The 23,598-nt window shown below is 47.0% G+C and overlaps 1 protein-coding gene across 2 annotated transcripts in view; it reads right to left on the bottom strand.

Annotated features, from left to right (window-relative positions):
- The window catches only part of adck1 (aarF domain containing kinase 1), a 512,025-nt gene that overhangs the window by 300,455 nt on the left and 187,972 nt on the right, over nucleotides 1-23,598 (bottom strand). The window contains exon 1 of one of the 2 annotated variants that reach the window (XM_067992032.1): nucleotides 7,067-7,360. The exons of the other annotated variant lie outside the window; for it this stretch is intronic. Coding sequence (XP_067848133.1) covers nucleotides 7,067-7,126 — 60 coding nt within the window. The 5' untranslated portion in view covers nucleotides 7,127-7,360. Of the gene's footprint in view, nucleotides 1-7,066; nucleotides 7,361-23,598 lie in introns of those variants that run through there. 2 annotated transcript variants of the gene reach the window in all.

Raw genomic sequence — 23,598 nt, 5'->3', positions numbered from 1 at the left:
CGCTTCCCAGGAGAAATTGACACTGAGCCAAAGAAGGGGATAGTGGGCCAAGCGACCAAAAGTTCGGTCAAAGAGGTAGGTTTTAAGAAGTGTCTTAAAGGAGGAGAGAGAGGTGGGGAGGTTTTGGGAGGGAATTCCAGAGCTTAGGGCCAAGACAGCTGAAGGAAGTGAGGATGGACAAGAGACCAGAGTTGGAGGAACGCAGGGTTCGAGGGCTGGAAGTTACAGAGATAGGGAGGGGTGAGGCCCTGGAAGGATTTCAACATGAGGATGAGAATTTTAAAATCGAGGCGTTCCCGGACTGCGAGTTAATGTAGGTCGGGGGGGCACAGGGGTGATGGGTGAACGGGACTTGGTGCGAGTTAGGATACGGGCAGCACAGTTTTGAATGAGGCCAACACTGCATTTGTCCTAACAGTTCCACACTCAGAAGCAGCGAACCCACAGTGAAGCAGGTGTTTATAACCAGCAGCCAATGCCTTTAACTCTAGGCCATTAAAGCTGGTCTGCGGGTTCCCTCTGCTCCACCATCAGGGCGCAAATGTCCAGCCACAGCTCCCCTGCTCTGGAACTATCGCCCAAAACCACCGTGCCTTGTTATCAAGGCCCCAGCCCTTCAAAAACCTCTGAAAACCTATCCTTTTGCCTGTGCTATTGCTTCTTCTCCTCCCCCCTTAATCCTTTCCACCTCCTGCTCTCCACCCTCTCCCTCTTGAAATGCTTCTTTGTGGGAGGCACTATTGTTTCTCGTGCATACATCAATCTACTTATATCAGAACAGGTGCTCTCTGCTCAGCAGCAATGAAGCAGAGACTGTGTTATTGTCCCAGTTGACCAGCTTTGACCACTCACACTAAAGTGAAAAGTGACCCGCTCACATTTCCCATGTGCCAGCTCACCAGCCTCTGTATAAAGCACTCTCAGGTCTCCTTCTCAAACAGATATTCCGCTTTGGATATTGTTGGGGGAGATGACTTATCAGGGGAATGCAGCAAGAGCCAAGACCGTGGGATCACGAGTGACTCAGCTGCACAGGAGGGGAGGAAAAAGAATGGGAGAGCAATAGTGATAGGGGATTCCATCGTAAGGGGAACAGATAGGCATGACTCCAGGATGGTATGTTGCCTCCCTGGTGCTGGGGTCAAGGATGTCATGGAGCGGCTGCAGGACATTCTGAAGGGGGAGAGCCAACAGCTAGAGGTCGTGGTCCATATCGGTACCAACGACATTGGTAAAAAAAGGGATCAGGTCCTGCAAGCAGAATATAGGGAGTTAGGAAATAAATTAAAATGCAAGACCTTTAAGGTAGTAATCTCAGGATTACCCCCAGTGCCACATGCTAGCGAGAGCAGAAATAGGAGAATAGACCAGATGAATGCGTGGTTTGAGAGATGGCGTAGGAGGGAGGGGTTTAAATTCCTGAGGCATTGGGACTGATTCTGGGAAAGGCGGGACCTGTTCAAGCTGGACGGGTTGCACCCAAGCAGAACCGGGACCAATATCCTCGTGGGGGCATTTGCTAGTTCTGTTGGGGAGGGTTTAAACTAATATGGCAGGGGGATGGGAACCAAAGGGCAGGTACAGATAGGACAAACTCGGACCAGGAAACGGGAAGTAGAAAAGCAGTTAGTCACGTAGTTAGCGACTCAGAAAGGCAAAGGAAGCAAAGGTTAAATAATGTTCAGCACAGGAATTTGACAGGGTTAAAGGGTATATACTTCAATGCAAGGAGTATTACAAACAAAGCAGATGAGCTAAGGGCACAGATAGAAACATGACAGCATGATATCATTGCTATAATGGAAACCTGGCTTAAAGAGAGGGATAATTGGCAGCTCAATATCCCTGGATATAGAGTTTTCAGGCAGGATAGGGTGGGTGATAAAAAAGGAGGGGGGGGTAGCATTATTGGTTAAAGAATCAATTACAGTTGTGAGAAGGGTTGATGTGCTAAATGGATCATCAATCAAGGCCATATGGGTTGAACTAAGAAATAAAAAAGGGGCAGTCACACTACTATGAGTGTACTATAGACCCCCGAACAGCGAAAGGAAGATAGAAGAACAAATATGTAGGCAAATTTCTGAGTGCAAAAATAAGAGGGCATTAATAGTAGGGGACTTCAACTACTCGAACGTCAACTGGGATTCAAACAGTGTGAGGGGCACAGAGGGTGCAAAATTCTTGATTGGTGTCCAGGAGAACTTTTTTAGCCAGTACGTGACAAGCCCAACAAGAGGGGATGCAATTCTAGATTTAGTCCTGGGAAATGAAGATGGGCAAGTGGGTGAAGTGACAGTGGGTGACCATATTGGGGATAGTGACCACAATTGAGTTAGTTTTAGCATTATTATGGAAAAGGACAGAGTTAAATCAGGAGTAAACGTTTTAAATTGGGGAAAGGCAAATTTTACAGAACTAAGAGGTGATTTGGCAGAAGTGGACTGGACACAACTACTTGAGGAGAAATCAGTGGCAAGCCAGTGGGAGGCACTAAAATGTGAAATTCTACGGGTACAATGCAGACACGTCCCCTCAAAGAAAAAGATGGCACTGCCAAATTTAGAGTCCCCTGGTTGTCTAGAAGTATACGGGGCAAGATAAAGCAGAAAAAGAAAGCTTATAACTGTCACAGAAAACTAAATACTGCAGAAAGCCAAGAGGAGCATAGAAAGTACAGGGATGACGTAAAAAAGGAAATAAGGAAAGCAAAGAGAGGGCATGAAAAAATATCAGCTAGTAAGATTAAAGAAAACCCAAAGATGTTTTATCAGTACATTAAGAACAAGAGGATAGCTAAGGAAAAGGTGGGACCTATCAGGGATGATAAGGGTAACTTGTGTGTAGAAGCAGAGGATGTGGGTAGGGTTTTAAATGAATATTTTGTCTCCATATTCACAAAGGAAAGGGATGATCCGGACGTAGTAGTTAAAGAGGAGAGGTGTGAAATATTGAATACGGTAAACATAACGAGAGAGGAAGTACTAGAGGGACTGGAATCCTTGAAAGTTGATAAGTAACCAGGGCCGGATGGATTGTTTCCTAGGCTATTGAAGGAAGCCAGAGAGGAAATAGCGGATGCTCTGAGGATCATTTTCCAATCCTCACTAGATACAGGGGAGGTACCGGAGGAATGGAAGGCTGCAAACGTAGTACCATTGTTTAAAAAGGGTACGAGGGAAAGGCCGAACAATTATAGGCCGGTCAGTCTTAGTGGTGGTGGGCAAACTATTAGAATCAATACTGAAAGATAGGATAAACTGTCACTTGGAAAGGCATGGTTTAATCAGGGATAGTCAGCACGGATTTGTTCAGGGAAGGTCATGCCTTACAAATCTGATCAAATTCTTTGAGGAAGTGACAAGGAGGATTGATGAGGGTAGTGCAGTGGATGTTGTCTACATGGATTTTGGTAAGGCATTTGACAAGGTCCCACATGGCAGACTGGTCAGAAAGGTAAAAGCCCATGGGATACAGGGAAATGTGGCGAATTGGATCCAAAAATTGGCTCAGTAACAGGAAACAAAAGCAAAAGGATAAAAGTCGATAGATGTCTTTGCGAATGGAAATCCGTTTCCAGTGGTGTGCCACAGGGCTCAGTGTTGGGTCCTTTGCTGTTTGTGCTATATATTAATGATTTGGACTTGAATGTAGGGGGCATGATTGGCAAATTTGCAGACGACACAAAAATTGGCCGTGTAGTTGATAGTGAAGAGGATAGCTGTAGACTCCAAGACGATATCAATGGGTTGGTGGAGTGGGAAGAAAAGTGGCAAATGGAGTTCAACCTAGAGAAGTGTAAGTTAATGCACTTAGGGAGGGCAAACAGTAAAAGGGAATACACAGTAAACAGGAATATATTGAGAGGGGTAAAGGAAGTGAGAGACCTTGGAGTGCATGTGCACAGGTCCCTGAAGGTGGCAGTACAGGTAGATAAGGTTGTGAAGAAGGCATACGGAATGCTCTCTGTTATTGGCCAAGGTATAGAATACAAAAGCAGGGATGTAATGATGGAACTGTATAAAACGCTAGCAAGGCCACAGCTGGAGTATTTTGCACAGTTCTGGTCACCACATTACAGGAAGGACGTAATTGCTCTGAGAAGGAGTGCAAAGAAGATTTACAAGAATGTTGCCAGGGCTTGAAAATTGCAGCTATGAGGAGAGATTGGATAGGCTGGGGTTGTTTTCCTTGGAGCAGAGGAGGCTGAGGCTTGATTGAGGTGTACAAAATTATGAGGGGCCAGGATAGAGTAGACAGGAAGTAACTGTTACCCCTAGCGGAGAATTCAAGAACTAGAGGACATAGATTTAAGCTGATTGGTGGAAGGATTAGAGGGGACATGAGGAAAATCTTTTTTACCCAGAAGGTGGTGCGTGTATGGAATTCGCTGCCCGAATTTTTCCCTCCTTTACCCAGAGGCATTGAGACCAATTGTAATACCCCTACTGCTGCCTTAGCTGAGGTAAGCTATCTCACCAAAGACTAGGGATCAAACCCAGTAACATTATATTCAGCTCTCCATGGCTCAGTTGGTAAACACATTGCTCGGTGCAATACTGAGCCACACAGGACAGGAAGGTCTTGAGTTCATTTTCTGATCTGTGCTGTTTGAGGATCTCAGCTGGAGCGTCAGGGGGGGCCACAGCTGGAGCGTCAGGGGGGGCCACAGCTGGAGCGTCAGGGGGGGCCACAGCTGGAGCGTCAGGGGGGGCCACAGCTGGAGCGTCAGGGGGGGCCACAGCTGGAGCGTCAGGGGGGGCCACAGCTGGAGCGTCAGGGGGGGCCACAGCTGGAGCGTCAGAGGGGGCCACAGCTGGAGCGTCAGAGGGGGCCACAGCTGGAGCGTCAGAGGGGGCCACAGCTGGAGCGTCAGAGGGGGCCACAGCTGGAGCGTCAGAGGGGGCCACAGCTGGAGCGTCAGAGGGGGCCACAGCTGGAGCGTCAGAGGGGGCCACAGCTGCAGCGTCAGAGGGGGCCACAGCTGCAGCGTCAGAGGGGGCCACAGCTGCAGCGTCAGAGGGGGCCACAGCTGCAGCGTCAGAGGGGGCCACAGCTGCAGCGTCAGAGGGGGCCACAGCTGCAGCGTCAGAGGGGGCCACAGCTGCAGCGTCAGAGGGGGCCACAGCTGCAGCGTCAGAGGGGGCCACAGCTGCAGCGTCAGAGGGGGCCACAGCTGCAGCGTCAGAGGGGGCCACAGCTGCAGCGTCAGAGGGGGCCACAGCTGCAGCGTCAGAGGGGGCCACAGCTGCAGCGTCAGAGGGGGCCACAGCTGCAGCGTCAGAGGGGGCCACAGCTGCAGCGTCAGAGGGGGCCACAGCTGCAGCGTCAGAGGGGGCCACAGCTGCAGCGTCAGAGGGGGCCACAGCTGGAACGTCAGAGGGGGCCACAGCTGGAACGTCAGAGGGGGCCACAGCTGGAGCGTCAGAGGAGGCCACAGCTGGAGCGTCAGAGGGGGCCACAGCTGGAGCGTCAGAGGGGGCCACAGCTGGAGCGTCAGAGGGGGCCACAGCTGGAGCGTCAGAGGGGGCCACAGCTGGAGCGCCATCGTGGGCCACAGCTGGAGGGTCACTGTGGGCCACAACTGGACTGGGGAGGGAAACAATGAGCCCAGGGATCCCACCACTGAATGTTATCCAGTGACCCCAGCTGGAAAATGTACATGTGGATGTCAGCTGAAGACAGGTTTGGGCTTTTCTATGATGTCCCCTCATCATCATGAGGCAGGGGGAGCATTCTATTAACATAACAAAACTTGGCCCATTCCTCCCACAGTCCATGCTTGACAACCTCAATCGGGGAGCCCCCTCCCACCCAAAATCTCAATACACATTTCCTCACCCTTCCGTTGGAAATCAGATCCCATTAACATCTTGATATCCCTCAATCCTCTTTCAAGGTTTCGATCTAGGTCCTTTTTTAAAAGGTAATCAGTTGACCCAGAATTAACCACTTTAACCCCCGGTTGTAATCAGTCAGTGATCCAGCTTTAAAAATGGATCATTGCATTTTATGTACTGGAATGCAGGGACTGAAAGGGGACTTAACCGTTCTCGGCCCCTGAAACCAGGAGAGCACACATACATCCCAGAATGTTTGAGACGGCTATTATTACTAGATAGTGACACAAGCTTTCAAAACATAACCGTTAAATCTGATCTGAGTGCAAGGAACTAACGCACTAAGGCTGTAATGCCTGCTCTCTGACAAACAGCCAGCATTCAATATTACACTGGAGGTTCCTGAGCCAGAAAAACACAATCCATAGGCTGAGAATCCCTGTATAAAGTGTACGATCATGAGGCAAGCAAAGTTTGGCAGCGACCTGTTAGAAATTATTACCGAGGTCCAGTTTCAATCCTTCTGATAGTGAAGCCCTAAATCCAAGTCTTTAACTTTCACGTTCATCAACAATTGTCGATGATGTATTGATCCTCCACATTGTGTTTCCCCCCCTTCCCCCTCCTCTTCTGAAGGCCTTGACTATTGTTGGGGTACAGTCCCGCCAGTGTACCCCGGTAAGAGTCAGCCCTCCAGCACCTTGCCGAAGGGAGCACTTTCCATGTGTGACCCTGGTGAGTGTCAGCTGACTGCTCAAGTATCAAGGAAGGGTCAGGAGCAACCTCAATCCCACCTTCAACCGGCCTCCATACCTGCACACCTTCCCACAAGATTTCACAAGGGTTGCCAACCCTCCAGGATTGCCCTGGAGTCTCCAGGAATTAAAGGTTAATCTCCTGGACACTGCTGCGAGCAAACCCGGGAGAAAAATCATCGGGGCATTAACAAAATTGTGCATGTTTCCCCATTTTCTTTGAAAACTTCTGTTTATCAGTTATAAAAAATATTGGAGATGGGAATAAAGACTGTTTGACTGGGAAGGGTTGGGGGGGGGGGGGGGGGTGGGATTGGAGGCAGGAGGTCATGTGATGAAACCTCCAGGAATACGTTCAACCAGAGTTGGCAACCCTCGATTTCACTGTGCTGAGCAGGAACATGCCCGTGATTCTCAAAGGGTTAATGCAGATGGAAAACACACTTCACTTCACTGTTTCTCTGAATTTACCTGTCTTCTTCCTTTTAAGCTCCGATATCCTGTCCGGCACACTTTTCCTCCTCCCTGCATCCTCACTATGTTGAAACCATGAGACAATGCACCATCTCCACCTCTAACTAATTCTCTCACAGGGCCTCAAAACTGTGGGACTCCTTACTGGCCTCCCTCAGCCGTCCTTCCTCCTACAGTCTGACAGGCTTTTAAACCCAAGCTTGGTGCAAACTGTGTCAGCTGTTGCTCAGTGATGGCACTCTCGCCTCCGAGTCAGAAGGTCATGGGTTCAAGTCCCACTCCAGAGACTTGAGCTCAAAATTTAGGCTGACACTCCCAGTGCCTGTATTGAGGGAGCGCTGCACTGTCAGAGGTGCCGTCTTTCGGACGAGACGTTAAACTGAGGCCCCGCCTGCCCTCTCAGGTGGACGTAAAAGATCCCATGGCGCTATTTTGAAGAAGAGCAGGGGAGTTCTCCCCAGTGTCCTGGCCAATATTTATGCCTCAGCCAACATCACTAAAAATTGATGATCTGGTCATTATCACACTGCTGTTTGTGGGACCTTGCTGTGCGCAAATTGGCTGCCGCGTCTCCTACATTACAACAGTGACCACACTTCAAAAGTACTTCATTGGCTGTGAAGCGCTTTGGGACGTCCTGAGGTCGTGAGAGGCGCTATATTAATGCAAGTTCTTTCTTTCTTGCTTGTTTGGTGTCATCCAGTCACTATTTCTTGATTTGCCAGGTGTCCTTTAGAGCCTCGGCCCTGTCCTGCACAATGAGTCTTGGGACCTTGATCAAGATTTTTGCAATTCAAAAAAAAAAGCTTAAAAGAAAAGAACTGCATTCAATGACACTTTCCTGTTTCCTTCGATAAGTAAGATTTTTTTTTAAACTTTGCCTTCTTTGCCATCACTTTTCTGACTGAGTAACAAATGATGCTACAACTCAGGCTCTTCTTGAATTCCAAGATACTGTCAGTAGCAACACAGTCGACAGGAAGACCGATTGAGAACTTTGCCCGATGATGAAAGCCCTCTTATCTCCTTTAAAATCAAGCTTTGAGCGTTATCTCCCCCTCGATAACAACTCTGTACAGATACTTTTCTTTTGGAGGAGGAGAGAGAGGGAGACGGGGTGGGGGGGTGGAATTTACCAGTTTAGAAAAGCAAGCTGACTCTACCTAAAGGATAGACTGCACCAAACAATCGAATTCGTTGTAACATGACCGCCCGCAAGATTCTCTTCGACTGAGCTAACAGTTGACGTTTCTCAAGGTTAAGGTCGTATTTTGAAACTGTTATTTTTGGGCAGATTTTCATTTTCAATCAAATTCGGAGCTTAAGACAGGTCAATAAGAAGGGATAATGCTTCTTTCTAGTCAGCGACCGAACTTCTAGAGATGTAGTGCCCCCTTGTGACGGCTCTAGCTTTGAGGTATCACCGCCCACCCTCGATGTCTGGTTCCAGGAGCTTTATGCAGCAAAGTACTTGTTGTAATAGAGGCAGAGCCGAGGCTTCGACAGCAGCCGACAACAACCCTTAATCCCTTCAGCTGCGTCAACCTATGAATACGTTCGAACAAAATACCTCGAGGACAGCATTAACCTACATTTAGGCTCCAGCTCCTGTTTCCTTCTCTCTGCCATCAGTCACTGCCTTTACCTGCAGGTGCGGAGTCGCTGCATTCCACGCATCAGACTGCCCTTAACGCAGTGGGTTTTTTCTATTAACCCCGAATTGTCTGCCCGCGTTCTCCCGCAAAGTGCCCGGTGGTTGCAGCGAGGACGGCAGCTCTCTGCTATCTTTCCCAAAGTAAAGGAGTGGTAAGAATGTGGAACTCGCTACCACGAGGAGTAGTTGAGGCGACGAGTATAGATGCATTTAAGGGGAGTTAGATAAGCACATGAGGGAGAAAGGCTTAGAAGGATATGCTGATAGGGTGAGATGAAGAAGGGAGGGAGGAAGCTCACGTGGAGCATAAAGAACGGCACAGACCACTCGGGCTGAATGGCCTGTCTCTGTGCTGTAAATTCTATATAATTCTATGTAATATGTAAGGATACGGTAGTGTTGCGTTACGTTACTGGACTAGTAATCCAGAGAGCATGAGTTCAAATCCCAATGTGGCGGTTTGAGAAATCGAATTCAGTTTTAAAAACAAAAACTGGAAATAAAAAGCTGGCATCAGTAAAAGTGACCCAACTAACGGTTCACTAACGTCCTTTAGGGAAGGAAACCTTCCGTCCTTTACCCGGTCTGGTCTATACATGACTCACCCAAGGTGATCGTCTGAAGTGGCCCTAGCAAGCCACTCAGTTAGGGACGGGGCAATAAATGCCGGCCTCGCCAACAATGCCCACATCCCAAGAATAAATGTTTTAAATTCTTCATGTATGGGCCGAGATAGTGAGTGGCAGCAAGCTATTCAGTCATGGAGGGCATCACAACCAAGTCCAATACTGTGCTCATTCAATGGCCCTTCACAAACATTTCCCAACTGGGTTTGCTGGACAGCAATCAAAAGCTGGACCCAACTGCTAACTTTTTTTTTAACCTAGCCCAACAATGTCAAACATTGTGTCCCCCCCACCCCCCATCACCCAGGGGCCCACAAGGTCAGTCGATTTCAATCTGCTTGGCCCAGAACAGACTGCGCGTTGCAAGAATAATGTGTCCTGTATTTTTTCTGTACTTCTTAACTCCTGCTGTGTTATTTCTGTTGCTCTGTATGCTGGCAAGAAATATTTTCCGCAATGATGGCATTGATTGCTTTTGGATAGCTCGCATTAACAGCAGTTTGCAGGACTGGCCCAGGGGTGTGTCAGTATTTGCAGGGAATCCCTGGCAGTAGGCGAATATTTGACCGGGATCCCTGGGTGAGTGTCAGTATTTGCAGGGGGTCCCCAGGAATGTGTCAGTATTTGCAGGGGGTCCCCAGGAATGTGTCAGTATTTGCAGGGGGTCCCCTGGAACGTGTCAGTATTTGCAGGGAGTCCCCTGGAACATGTCAGTATTTGCAGAGGGTCCCCAGGAATGTGTCAGTATTTGCAGAGAGTCCCCTGGAACGTGTCAGTATTTGCAGAGTCCCCAGGAACGTGTCAGTATTTGCAGGGGGCCCCCAGGAATGTGTCTATATTTGCAGGGGGTCCCCAGGGTGTGTGTCAGTATTTGCAGGGAGCCCCTGGGAGTGGGTCTGTATTTGCAGGGGTCCCCAGGAATGTGTCAGTATTTGCAGGGGGTCCCTGAGCATGTTTCAGTATTTGCAGGGGGTCTCTGGGCATGTGTCAATATTTGCAAGGGGTCCCAGGAATATGCCAGTAGTTGCAGGTGGTTCCCAGGGTGTGTGTCAATATTTGCAGGGGGGTCCCCAGGAATGTGTCAGTATTTGCAGGGTGTCCCCAGCATTACGTCAGTATTTGCAGGGGTCCCCAGGAATGGGTCAATATTTACAGTGGGGAGGAGGGGGTCCCTGACAGTGTGTGACCCAGGGTTCCCAATCCTGATCACAATTCTATGACAATTGCAATAACATTTGCAAGTGTGGACATTGAGTGCTGGTCTCCAGAGCTGAGTGGCCACCGCCACTTATTCTCTGAACAGAATGTGTTGGTTAAAGGGTTATCCATTTGAGCGATTAATATTTAGAGAAGAGACCATCTCAGAGTACTATCCAACAACACGGAAAGTGCCAAGACACAGGAGCTCTTCGGGGCATGAGGGTTTGAGCTATAGAAAATAAATATTTTAGTTCAAACCAACATGCTGTCTAAGTACTTGCTTTCCTGTTTTAGTGACAGTACTTTGTATTGTAATTGATCGAAGCCCATCTCCAACCTAATGAGCAAAGAACATTACAATATTTAGGAACAGGAAATAGTCATTGGGCTCAACAAGCCCATCTCTTTAATAGATCAACCTGGCCTATCTTCCTTCCGACTGTGTCGGCAGATAGCACCTTTCACGACTTCAGGACATCCCAAAGTGCTTTTTTGAAGTGTGGGCACTGTTGTAAAGTAGGAAACATGGCAGCCAATTTTCCCACAACAAGGTCCCACAAACAGCAATGTGATAATGACCAGAAAATCTGTTTCAGTGATGTTGGATAAGGGATAAATATTGTTACTTCTTCAAAGAATTCAATAAGTTTGGTCAAGCTAGACCTTCCCTTTTGAAATCCGTGCTGACTATTCTTTATTATATTTTCGGTTTCTAGATGTTTTTCTTTTACATCTTTGAATAAAGATTCCATTATCTTTCCTACCACCGACGTTAAGCTAATTGGTCTATAGTTCCCCGGACTTGTTCTATCCCCTTTTTAAATATAGGAATCACATTAGCTGTCCGCCAGTCCTCTGGCACTATTCCCTTCTCTAATGAATTTTTATATATATGTTATAGTGCCTCTGCTATCTCTTCCCTAACTTCTTTTAATATGTGCGGATGCAATCCATTGGACCAGGGGTTTTATCTTCTCTAGGTTTGATTAGTTTATCAATTATCTCCCCATTTTCTATCTTAAATGTCTTTATATCTTTTTTGGTCTCTTCTTCTAATGTCAATCCCGCCATGTTAGTCTCCCTGGTAAATACTGAGGCAAAGTAATTATTTAATATTTCTGCCATTTCACCGTCATTACCTGTGAGTTTATTGCGTATCTACTTTAGCGGCCCTATTCCTGTCCTGATTTTTCTTTTGTTATTTAAGTGTCCGTAGAATACTTCACTATTTCTTTTTATATTTCTTGATAATTTACTTTTGTAGTCTCTCTTTGCCTTCCTAATTGTTTTTTTAACTTCTTTCCTAATCTTTTCGTATTCCCTTTTGTCATCATCTCCTTTGTTCTCTATGTACTTGGTTTATGCCTTTTTCTTTAGTTTCAATTTTGCTCTTATATCTTTATTTATCCATGGTGTATCATTACTGGCTAATCTGTTCTTGCTTTTTGGTGGGGTATATCTCCTGGACTTTAGTGATCACCATTTTAAATGTTTCCCACTTCTGTTCTATTTCTTTGTTTATCAGAAAATATTTCCAGTTTATTTTCCCTAGTTCCATTATCATCCTCTGAGAATCAGCTATTTTCCAATTTGCTACTTTGGTCTTTGTCTTACTTATGTACTTCTTAATCTTTATCTTAAACCTTATTATGTTATGATCGCTATTGCTTAGATGTTCCCCTACACTTACTGCTCTTAACTGTTCTGGTTCATTTCCCATTACTAGATCCAGCCGTGCTTCCTCTCCTTAACGGTCTCTTGGCATTCTCCACTACAGTGGCCTTCCCTAGTAATTTATTCCATAACTCAAATGGCCTTTGGCTGAAAATATTTCAATGGACTTCCCTTCTTACTCCTAACTTGCTGATGTTTAATTTGTCCCCTTCACCATAGTGAGCAATTTGTCTACATCAATTTTGCCAGTTCCCTTGACAAGCCAGTTGAGTCACCTTAAAAGTCTCCTCTTTTCCAACTTCCGTGACCTTTCCTCATCACCTGAACCGGTTATAACCAGTCATACCACTCTAGTGACGTTGGCCCGTGACATGCGAGTCAGCGGCAACACCAAAATTAGACATGCCAAATCTGCTGCGGCCAACAGATGGGGACAACCAATTGTTTACTTTGGCTTTGCCGCTGGCTGCAGGAGTCAGTGGCACCAACATGGCACTAGAACAATATGAAAGCGGTTTTACATAAGAATTACATTGAATGTACAGCATAGAAACAGGCCATTCGGCCCAACTGGTCTATACTGGTGTTTGTGCTCCACATGAGCCTCCTTCCACCCCTCCTCATCTAACCCTATCAGCATAACTTTCTATTCCTTTCTCCCTCATGTCTTTATCTAGCTTCCCCTTAAATGCATCAACTTCCCCTTTAAACTCCTGATACCCAGCATCCTCTTTGTAGCTCACTGAGCCCTCTGAAGGGCAACAGAGGCCTCTAAATGGCTGCCTTCCCCTCATCCCCCCTCAAAGATATTCTGGTAACCGTTGATTTAAGCTGATAGCCTTTGCTTGAAAGCAACATTGGGCCACCTCTGAGAAGCATGACAGGCTGATTTGTGTCATACAAATCCCAGGCAAACCACACCAGTTAATAACATTTCAACCTGATTTCCTTATAATGTGTTTAGGAGAATGTGACACGCAATAGAAATTGTCATTTGCACCACAGTGCTCCTGTTATTAAGTGTTTAGTGCAGCTGTAGAATCAGGTTTTGCAAACAGTTCATTGCTGTGTGATTTAGAGAGCTCCAGAATCCATTTAAAGAGGGCTTTCGTGATAAGTGTGTCGCCAGGCACTTAATAGAACTCAAGAAGTTAGGCTATAAATGCAGGGTTACACAAAAGGGCACTTCCATATGTTTGATAATGAGCAAGGAGCCATTGTGTAAGGGCAGCAGCCTCAGAATTAACTCCCGCGGCTCCTTTACCACAAAGCATTAGGAAGAGGCATGGACCAGTTGGGCCGAATGGCCTTTTTCTGCGCTGTACATTCTATGTAAGAGAGGCTACTTTGCAAACTGCTACCTTGTGATCAAAGGAGAAAGGTAAATATTAACCCTCTTAACCGAGGAAAGGATCTGAGAAATTAAAGGAAATTAAGCACAGAGAAAAACCAACTCATTGACCTTTTCACAATACGTGGGATCACAGCTATTGAGACTTGAGATGCATCAGTACAATAGAACTGAAGGTCTGCCATTTGAAAGGACTTTAATGATAGCTCTTTGCAATAATTTTTTGAAAAGGGGTGCTGATAATACACTGCGCTCTTTAAGACTAATTTCCTTTGTGTTCTAGTCATTAGATGATAAAACAGGCTTGCTGAGTTGCAACATCTCTAATGACCTGTAATGCTCAATTCATATTACTCTGGGCAGTCCAGTAGTGTTAATGGGGGAAGAGATTGGCACTTGTCCAGGGGACCCGCTATTGAATTGTACACAGTGATATCGGAACACAGGCTTCAACCTGGGGAGTGAGCTTTCCAGAATCATTACTGAGGGAGTGCTGCACTTTCGGAGGTGTCGTCTTTCAGGTGAGACGTTAAACCGAGGCCCTGTCTGCCCTCTCAGGTGGACGTAGAAGATCCCAAAGCACTATTTCGAAGGGGATAGGCAGGTGTTTCTGCAACCGACGACGTGAGTCCCTCATGTGTGTTGCCTCCCTAGTGCCAGGGTAAAGGACATCACGGAGAGGACATTTTGAGAGGGAAGGGGAACAGCCAGAAGTCGTGGCCCATGTGGGAACCAATGACACAGGAAGGAAAGGGGTCGAGGTCCTGCAGTCAGAGTTTCAGGAGCTAGGAAGTTAAAAAGCAGGAACTCATAGGTAGTAATCTCTGGATTACTCCCAGTGTCACGCGCTAATGAATATAGGAATAGTAGGATAAGACAGGTTAATGTGTGGCTGGAGAAATGGTGCAGGAGGGATGGCTTCAGATTCCTGGGGCATTGGGACCAGTTCTGGGGCAGAAGGAATCTATTCAAGATGGACAGGTTTCATCTCAACAGAGCTGGGACCAATGTCCTCGCAGCGAGGTTGACTAGTGCTTTGTGGGAGAGTTTAAACTAATTTGGCAGGGTGATGGGCACCAGGAGGAAACATTAGAGAGGTGAAACAAGGTACACAGAGGACTGGGAGGGGAAAGTAGCTCAAGAGTAAAGAGTAGTTCAGGAATAGTAGGGACCAGATGGGAGCAAATGTGAGGCAGTCTAAGATGAGATTGGAGGGCATGTGCGTAAATGCGTGTAGTGTGGTAAATAAGGTTGGTGAGCTGCAGGCTCAAGTCGCCACATGGGACTATGATATAATGGCAATAACAGAGACCTGGCTAAAAAAAGGGAGGATTGGGTACTTAACGTTCCTGGCTTCAAGGTATTCAGGAAAGATAAGGAAGCAAAGAAAGGAAGGGGTGGCAGTATTGATCAAAGAAACTGTTATAGCACTGGAAAGGGATGATGTAGTTATGGGGTCAAAAACAGAATCTATTTGATTAGAAGTAAGGAACAATAGAGGAGCTATTACGCTACTGGGTGTATACCATTGGCCACCAAATAGTGGGAAGGAGATAGAAGAGAACATTTTCAGGCAAATTACAGAAAGATGCAAGAACCATAGAGTAGTGATAATGGGGGACTTCAATTATCCCAATATAGACTGGGACAGTAACAGTGTAAAGGGCAAAGAGGGGAGGAATTCCTGAAATGTGTTCAAGAGGACTTTCTGGAACAGTGTGTTTCCAGCCCAACCTGGAGGGAAACAATGCTGGATCTAGTTCTGGGGAAATGAAGTGGGACAGGTGGAGCATGTTTCAGTGGGGGGGCATTTGGGGAACAGTGATCATAATATCATTAGGTTTAGAATAGTTATGGAAAAGGACAAGGAACAATCAAATGTGAAAACGCTTAACTGGAGGAAGGCAAATTTCACTGGGTTAAAAAGGGATTTAGCCCAGGTGGATTGGAATCAAAACTTGGTAAGCAAAACAGTAATTGAACAATGGGAGGCCTTCAAGGGGGAGTTGGTTCGGGTACAGAGCAGACACATCCTTATGAGGGGGAAAGGAAGGGCATCCAAAGCTAGAGCTCCCTGGGTGACTAAAGATATAGAGACTAAAATGAAACAGAAAAAGGAGGCTTATGATGAATGTAAGGTTTGTAATACAGTAGAGAACCAGACTGAATACAGAAAGTACAGAGGAGATCTAAGAAAGGGAATAAGAGGGGCAAAGAGAGAATGAGAATAGATTAGCGGCTAACATAAAAGGGAACCCAAAAGTCTTTTATAAACATATAAACAGTAAAACGGTAGTCAAAGGAAGGGTGGGACCAATTAGGGACAAAAAAGATCTTCTTCATAGTATCATAGTAGGTACAGCACAGAAGGAGGCTATTCGGCCCATCGAGCTTGTGCTGGCTCTTTGACAGAGCTATCCAATAAGGCCAATTTCACTGCTCTTTTGACAGAGTAAACAAGGAGAAAGTGCTTCCAGAGGTAGAAGGGTCGGTAACCAGAGGAAACAGATTTAAGGTAATCGGCAAAAGAACCAGAGGCAATATGAAGAAACATTTTTTTTACGCAGCAATGTGATGATCCAGAATGCACTGCCTGAAAGGGCGGTGGAAGCAGATTCAGTAGTAACTTTCAAAAGGGAATTGGATAAATACTTGAAGGGAATAAATTTACAGGGCTATGGGGAAAGAGCAGGGGAATGGGACTAAACAGATAGCTTTTCCAAAGAGCCGGCATAGGCACGATGGGCCGAATGGACTCCTCCTGTGCTGTACCTATAATGATGCTATGATTTAGAGAGCAGGGGAGTTCTCTCAGGTGTCCTGGCCAATATTTATCCCTCTACCAACATCACTAAAACAGATTATCTGGTCATTATCATTGCTATTTGTGGGAGCTTGCTGTGCACATATTGGCTGCCGCCTTTCCTACATCACAACAGTAACTACACTTCAAAACAGTACTTCATTGGCTGCAAAGCACTTTGGGACGTCCTGAGGTTGTGAAAGGCGCTATATAAATGCAAGTTCTTTCTTTCACATCCAAGCGGCATACTATACATGGGGGAATGTATTCAGGGAGCATTACCTTCGTCTCCTGGTCTTTCTCTGCTACTTCAGTATGTCAAGACCAAGAAGTCAGGTCTATTGATGACATGAACTTGGCATTCTCAATGGTAACAAGTGCATTGCCCCATCTTGGCCAATAGAGACATATCCTTCCTACTGGCACTATTTAGTCCACAGTAAATTGTTCCTTTCCATCAATCATTTCTTCAGCACTCACTGTTGGTGACATCCAGGGTGTAGACTGCATGCTTGTAATCTGCATGTGGCCAACAGCACTTTACATTACTGGAAGTTGACATGACGCACATCATACTGCAAAGCATTCCCCCTGTCCTTTTGGTCCATGATGGTTTGAATCACGTATGTCAAGAGTATTAGTATCAACTTCTGTCACTGAACTTTCTGTCTTTAATTCAGCACGGACAGTGACAAATTAACGCCCACTCCATCAGAAGACAAGTCACTGTTCAAGCTTTCTCTGGGACTACTACCCTTTGAGAATTGTACTTCACAGCCATTGCAAGGATTTGTGCTAATCTGGGCAACATTCGCTACTTCCATTTATCCCACCCGTTTCCTACATTACAACATTGACCACGCTTCAAAAGTACTTCATTGGTTGTAAAGCGCTTTGGGACATCCTGAGGTCATGAAAACTGCAGTATAAATGTAAGTCTTTCTTTTCTTTCTTTTATGGCCCAGATTAACAGTAACTTGCAACATGAGATAAGATGGATTCCATGTTCTCTGATAATCAAAGACTGCTCCCTTGCTGCATCAGTGGACAACTGCTCTGAGGAACATCCCACACCCCAGAAAATTATTGCTTCTCATCTCCAACTGATGAATATTGAAAGCTCCAGTGAGGGATATCCAATGGTTTTGGGATACCCCACTACTGGAGCTGCTGGTTCTGATCTACAATTGTCTCTCTCCAACTGTCAGAAGTTGCCCGTCGATCCCTCTGGTCATCTGGGCTAAATTTGAACCCAGGTCCCAGAGATAAAAGTCCAGCAAGGAGGTTGGCCACTTTCGCTCCCAAGGGGGTACAATGGGCAGGAAGGTGGGCGAGAAAGGAGGATGGGGCAGTTGGGGTTGTTACTTGTGAGGAGGCAGTGATGGGTGCCTTGATGGGCCTTTCAGAGAATGCCTAGAGAGGCACAGAGGTCGTCTTATTCAAGGGGATTTGAAGCCTGGAACAACGGCAGGAGTATACGCAGGTTTGGGGTTGGAATTAGAATGGACAAAGTACCCAAGAGGGAAGAAATTAAAAGTAGCATGGTTGGGTAACAGGAAGGGCAGGAGCCATGAGCAAAAAAGAGATAGAAATAAGATATAAAATATAATACAGAAGTTTACAATTGCGGGCAGCTGTAACATTTCTCCTATTTAAAGGAGACACAGTTCCAATCCCCTCCAAATATTAGCCTGAACTCGACAGGAAATCTTAACAACAAAATAGGATACAACATTTAAGGAGGGTTATTTGATGATAAAATGTTTGGCAAACACACGGCACAATGGCATGAATTGCATCGAGATCCATCAATGCATTACTTGTGTGTGACATGTCAGGAGGAAAATTATTCACAATTCGTCCAGTTCTCCTCCCTCCAGAAACAAAATAAAATTACCAAACAATTTTTTTTCCACTGCAGCAGCATCTGCTAAACATTCTTATCCCCTTTTGGTGATGTTTTACTGACAAAACAACCCAACAATATTAGGATAGGAAGTGTAGCCTGAAGCTAATCAAAGTGATCTCAAGTTAAAATGGATGGTTAAAGAGACTGGTGAATCTGAAACAAAAACAGAAAAAAATCAGGAAAGGGAACCATGGCTGATTTTTTTCCTGCCTAACCCAGGGCTCTGAAGCCAACTGTAGTAACCCATCTGCTGCGTTGACAGAGAGCAGCACAGACTGGGAATCAAACCTGGGATCTTCTGGTCTGCGTGGCTCAGGATCACCGTACACGATCCAGAGACATGGGGAATGGAGAAAGGCATTCTTTGTGAGTCTAGTCTTTTTATTAGTGAAATTCATTAATCACAATCAAATCCCTCCATCGCCTCGCCCCCTCCCTATCTCTGTAGCCTCGTCCGAGGCCTCTGCGCTCCTCCAATTCTGGCGTCTTGTGCATCCCCGATTTCCTTTGCCCCATCATTGGCGGCCATACCTTCAGCTGCCTAGGCCCTAAGCGGTGGAATTCCTTCTCTAAACCTCTCCGCCTCTCTCCCCCTTTAAAACGCTCCTTAAAACCTACCTCTTTGACCAAGCTTTTAGTCACCTGTCCTAATATCTCCTTATGTGGCTCGGCGTCAAATTTTGTTTGATAAAGCACCTGCGAAGGGCCTGGGGACGTTTTACTACTTTAAGTTGTTGTTAAAAATTAGATGTTCTGACGTCCCAACAACACCGCCCATTATTGACTCACGTAAAGAATGCACGATCTGGACTGAGGCATGGGGTGGGAAAATGCTCGTCCTCTTCCTTATAGAGGGAGCGAGAGAAAGAAATATCAGAGAACGGGTCAACTGGAGTCAAAAGTAGGAATGGGCAATAAATGCCGCGTTACCAACCTCATCCACATCCTGAGAATCAATTTTTAAAAATGTCCCCCTTGCCCCACCCGTCAATCACAGGAGGTCATGTTTTCAGTGGCACTGCCAGAAAGAAGGCACAGTAGGGAGATCAAGAGGCCCGACGCAGTTTCTGATGGGACGGGGCCCAGTGATGCTGGAAACGCCCACTTCATTGATATATTCATTTGGGGCTTGCCTACCCTGCACACCATTCTCTTGAGCTCTGGTACAGAGGGCATCAAACATCAATCGGGCTCACATGTCACGACCAAGAGTTGCAAGATGATGCTGGGTGTACGGAGGTCATGGAAAGCACATTGTAATGTGAAGGGAAGAGTATTTCAATCACGGTCCTGACTGTTTCACTTTCCCTTTTTTCCCTGCTGGTATTCAGGAGCCACCGTGCCTCTTGATGAACCTGATTTATTTTTTGCTGCCAGCTCCAGCGGGGATCCCCTAGTTGACATGTTTGGAAGAGGAAGAACGGGAGGATCCACGGACGGATGCCAGGAATTATGCGGTGTGTCCACTCTGCGGAGGTCGGCATACCTTGCTGTGGAGGATGGTTAGTACAGGTGGAGCTATCTGGGAACAGCAGAGCTGATGGCACCACTAAGATGTAAACGCCGAGCCACCCATGACATTGGCCCACTTCCAAGGACGTGCGCAATCGTTGAACGTCAACCGTTTCACTGGCATTGCGAGAAAGAAAGCAGGGCCAGGGTGGTCAAGAACCATACCCACCAAGGTGCAACCAATCATTTCTGCACGCTCACCACACCGGCCTGGAAATGACCATGGGGTATGGGTCAGCGGAGAAGCAAGGACGCAAAACTGACACGGTGACAGTGACGGTCAGCTGTGTCCTGAACCTCGGCTCCACCTCCTTTGCAGGGGTGCTGCCGTGCTGGCTTACGGAGAACGGTGCCATGGGGCAGCGCGGAGGGCCACCCTTCTCGCGACCACGTCACGCCAGTGCCACCTGCACTTCAGCAGCCACGAAACAGGGCTTGATTGCTGGGCTGCTCCATCACTTGCCTGCAGACTCACGCCCGCCCCTTTCCCTTCATTGTTGCCCGTCTTTTTCTTAGTCCCCTGGCCTGTCAGCCTCAGCAAAGCTTGATACCGGATTGAGATGTCTTTCGAGGCTCTCGGAAAGCTTTCAGGATGTCTGTCACCCTATGGCCACACGCCCCGTTAATTGGCCTCATCCTTTTTGAAATTTCAATTGGACTCAATTTCTTTCTCCCACCAACTACTGTGCCCCTAAACCTGTCGAAATCTGCAACTCAAAAGAATTTTCATTAGCAGCAAAGAGTTTAAGAGGTTATTCAGTGGTCACAAAAGGGAGCCACCAGCAGGTCGCGTGGGTGGGAGATTCAGGACTACAGTGTTGTAGCCTGACCTTCGACCTGTTCTCCCTTCAAGCGAGCTCCTCTGAGGTGAGTGCAGAATTACCCCTCGGAGTTCAAGCCATGAAGTCACCTACTGTTCTATCCACTGCCCAATTTTGAATTTGGTAAAAAGGCCATCCTAGTGCTCACACCCACAGCCCAGGATCAGCAGAGATCCTGGGGAACCCTGTCCCCTATCTGGAAGCCGGGTTGGAGACCTTGGGGAGGGAGAAATAAACCAAAGTGGGAAAAAGTAGGCAAGAAAAAAAAAGTAAAAGGATAATTTCAATATGAACATGCAACCGTATACCCAGCGACAGCTTGACCTGGCAGTGCTGAACCGCCTGTTTAGATTCATTAGGAGCAGAGGTTGTCTACATAATTAAAGGGCCGGGTAGTGTGCTTATTAATTATTCCTGTTTAACAGATTGGGGAGGACCAGGAGACTTGAGTTTCTGCTTTTCTTCCAGGTCTCCAGTATCGATTATTGATCAGTTCCAGGTATCTGTCGCCCTTATATATGAGTAACTATGTAAGAGTAGGAATAGACTGGATGTTAGGCTTCTTTTCCCAGGGAGTAGTGAGCCTCTGGAATGCATTGGAGGCTGGTGGGTGCTGTCTCTCTGTATTGTCTTCACGAGGGAGCTGCACCGGTTCCTGACTGGGGCAGAGATCACATCATACTGACTGTCGTTACCCGACATCCACACGAGTACACTTCCCAGCAAAGATCATTGGATAGCCGACCATCAGAGTTGGCAACCCTGGCCGCTTCTGTCCCTCAGTCAAGAGGCGTAGAGGCCCATTCCTGCCCCACCCGCCACCACATTTGAGACGAGTACAGGCCGGGGATCAAGCTTGGGACTTTACTGGTCAGAATGGCTCATTTTTCGCTCTAGGCAGTGCACTTGCCAAATGAATAGAGGGAGAGATCTCCAGATGGCAGCTTTCCAGAGGATGCAAGCAAGTAGCTGGCAAATGTCCAACATCCTCAGGTCAGCCAAGCGACTCCACATATCTGCTATTCTCAACAGCTGGTCTGATGTCCACATACAAACTACAGTAGGTGGGCGATACCATCACAGTTGTCTCGGCAACAGAGACTTTGCCTGCAGCGTCTGATATCCTACTCAACACTTTTTCTCATAGGTCTAATTACATCTCCTGATCCTCCAGGAAGGGCCCTCCCAATTCATAATAATCCCAACAGCATTACAGCAAAAATTACAATCATTACAGCATACCAGCAGGTATTTTTTTTATTCGTTCATGGGATGTGGGTGTCGTTGGCAAGGCCAGCATTTATTGCCCATCCCTAATTGCCCTAGAGAAGGTGGTGGTGAGCTGCCTTCTTGAACCGCTGCAGTCAGTGTGGTGAAGGTTCGCCCACAGTGCTGTTAGGAAGGGAGTTCCAGGATTTTGACCCAGCGACGATGAAGGAACGGCGATATATTTCCAAGTTCAGATGGTGTGTGACTTGGAGGGGAACGTGCAGGAGGTGTTGTTCCCATGTGCCTGCTGCTCTTGTCCTTCTAGATTGTAGAGGTTGCGGGTTTGGGAGGTGCTGTCGAAGAAGCCTTGGCGAGTTGCTGCAGTGCATCCTGTAGATGGTACACACTGCAGCCACGGTGCGCCGGTGAAGGAAGTGAATGTTTAGGGTGATGGATGGGGTGCCAATCAAGCGGGCTGCTTTGTCCTGGATGGTGTCGAGCTTCTTGAGTGTTGTTGGTGCTGCACTCATCCAGGCAAGTGGAGAGTATTCCATCACACTCCTGACCTGTGCCTTGTAGATGGTGGAAAGGCTTTGGGGAGTCAGGAGATCTGTCACTCGCTACAGTTTGTGTGCATCATTCTCCCTGTAATGCATTTGGTGTAGTTTATAAAGATACATGGGTGATCACTGGACAGCGGCCATCAGAGTTGGCAACCCTGGCTGTTTCAGATAACATCCAGGCCGGGGCTGCTAAGTGGCGAGTGACATTCGTGCCACCCAAGTGCCAAGCAATGACCATCTCCAACAAGAGAAAGTTTAACCACCTCCCTTTGACATTAGATGGCGTTACCATCGCCGAATCCACCCCCACCCCCAACAACATTCTGGGGGTTGCCATTGACCAGAAACTTAACTGGACCAGCCACATAAATGCCCTGGCTACAAGAGCAGGTCAGAGGCTGGGTATTCTGTGGTGAGTGACTCACCTCCTGACTCCCCAAAGCCCATCCACCATCGACAAGTCACAAGTCAGGAGTGTGATGGAATACTCTCCACTTGCCTGGATGAGTGCAGCACCAACAACACTCAAGAAGCTCGACACCATCCAGGACAAAGCAGCCCGCTTGATAGGTATCCCATTCACCACCCTAAACATTCACTCCCTTCACCATGGGGACACCATCACCTCCAAGTTCCCCTCCAAGTCACATACAATCCGAGAAAGAATTAAAAAAATGTTCACTGGTATATACAGTAACTGTTTCATTGCGTTCATGGATATTTGTCTTAATCAGTACACCAACGCAGGCTGTTAAGTTCAAAGGCCTGCTTTACGGGCGCAGAAGAACCAGCAGGGTTTGAAGGACCTCACCACGGCCCATCACCCCCCACCACCCCCACCCACTCACCCACTCCCTTGCAGAAAGGTTTCTCTCGATTGTGTTTGCTTTTCATTTCACGCTGTCCCCTCCTGAGTGAAAGAGACATTCCCAACATTCACACAAACCCACCAGGCATTTAAATCACTTTGAGGATAAGAACTGCTGACACCTCCTGGCTGAGCGGCTGAACACTGCTGTAGATGACGATTCCGGCAGACGTGAATCCCCAAACACAGCTCATCACCCAGCCAAGTGTATCAAATAAGTACAAGCACTCTCAAACGTTATAATAGGTATCGCTCTGCTTTCTGGGGTGTCTTGGTTTGCACAACAGAATCATATCAATGGTGATATGTATTGCAATGGATTTTATAAAAAAGTCAATC

The sequence above is a fragment of the Heptranchias perlo genome, chromosome 10 (genome assembly GCF_035084215.1).
Source record: "Heptranchias perlo isolate sHepPer1 chromosome 10, sHepPer1.hap1, whole genome shotgun sequence".
NCBI lineage: Eukaryota > Metazoa > Chordata > Chondrichthyes > Hexanchiformes > Hexanchidae > Heptranchias > Heptranchias perlo.
This window is presented reverse-complemented; position numbering and strand designations above follow the sequence as displayed.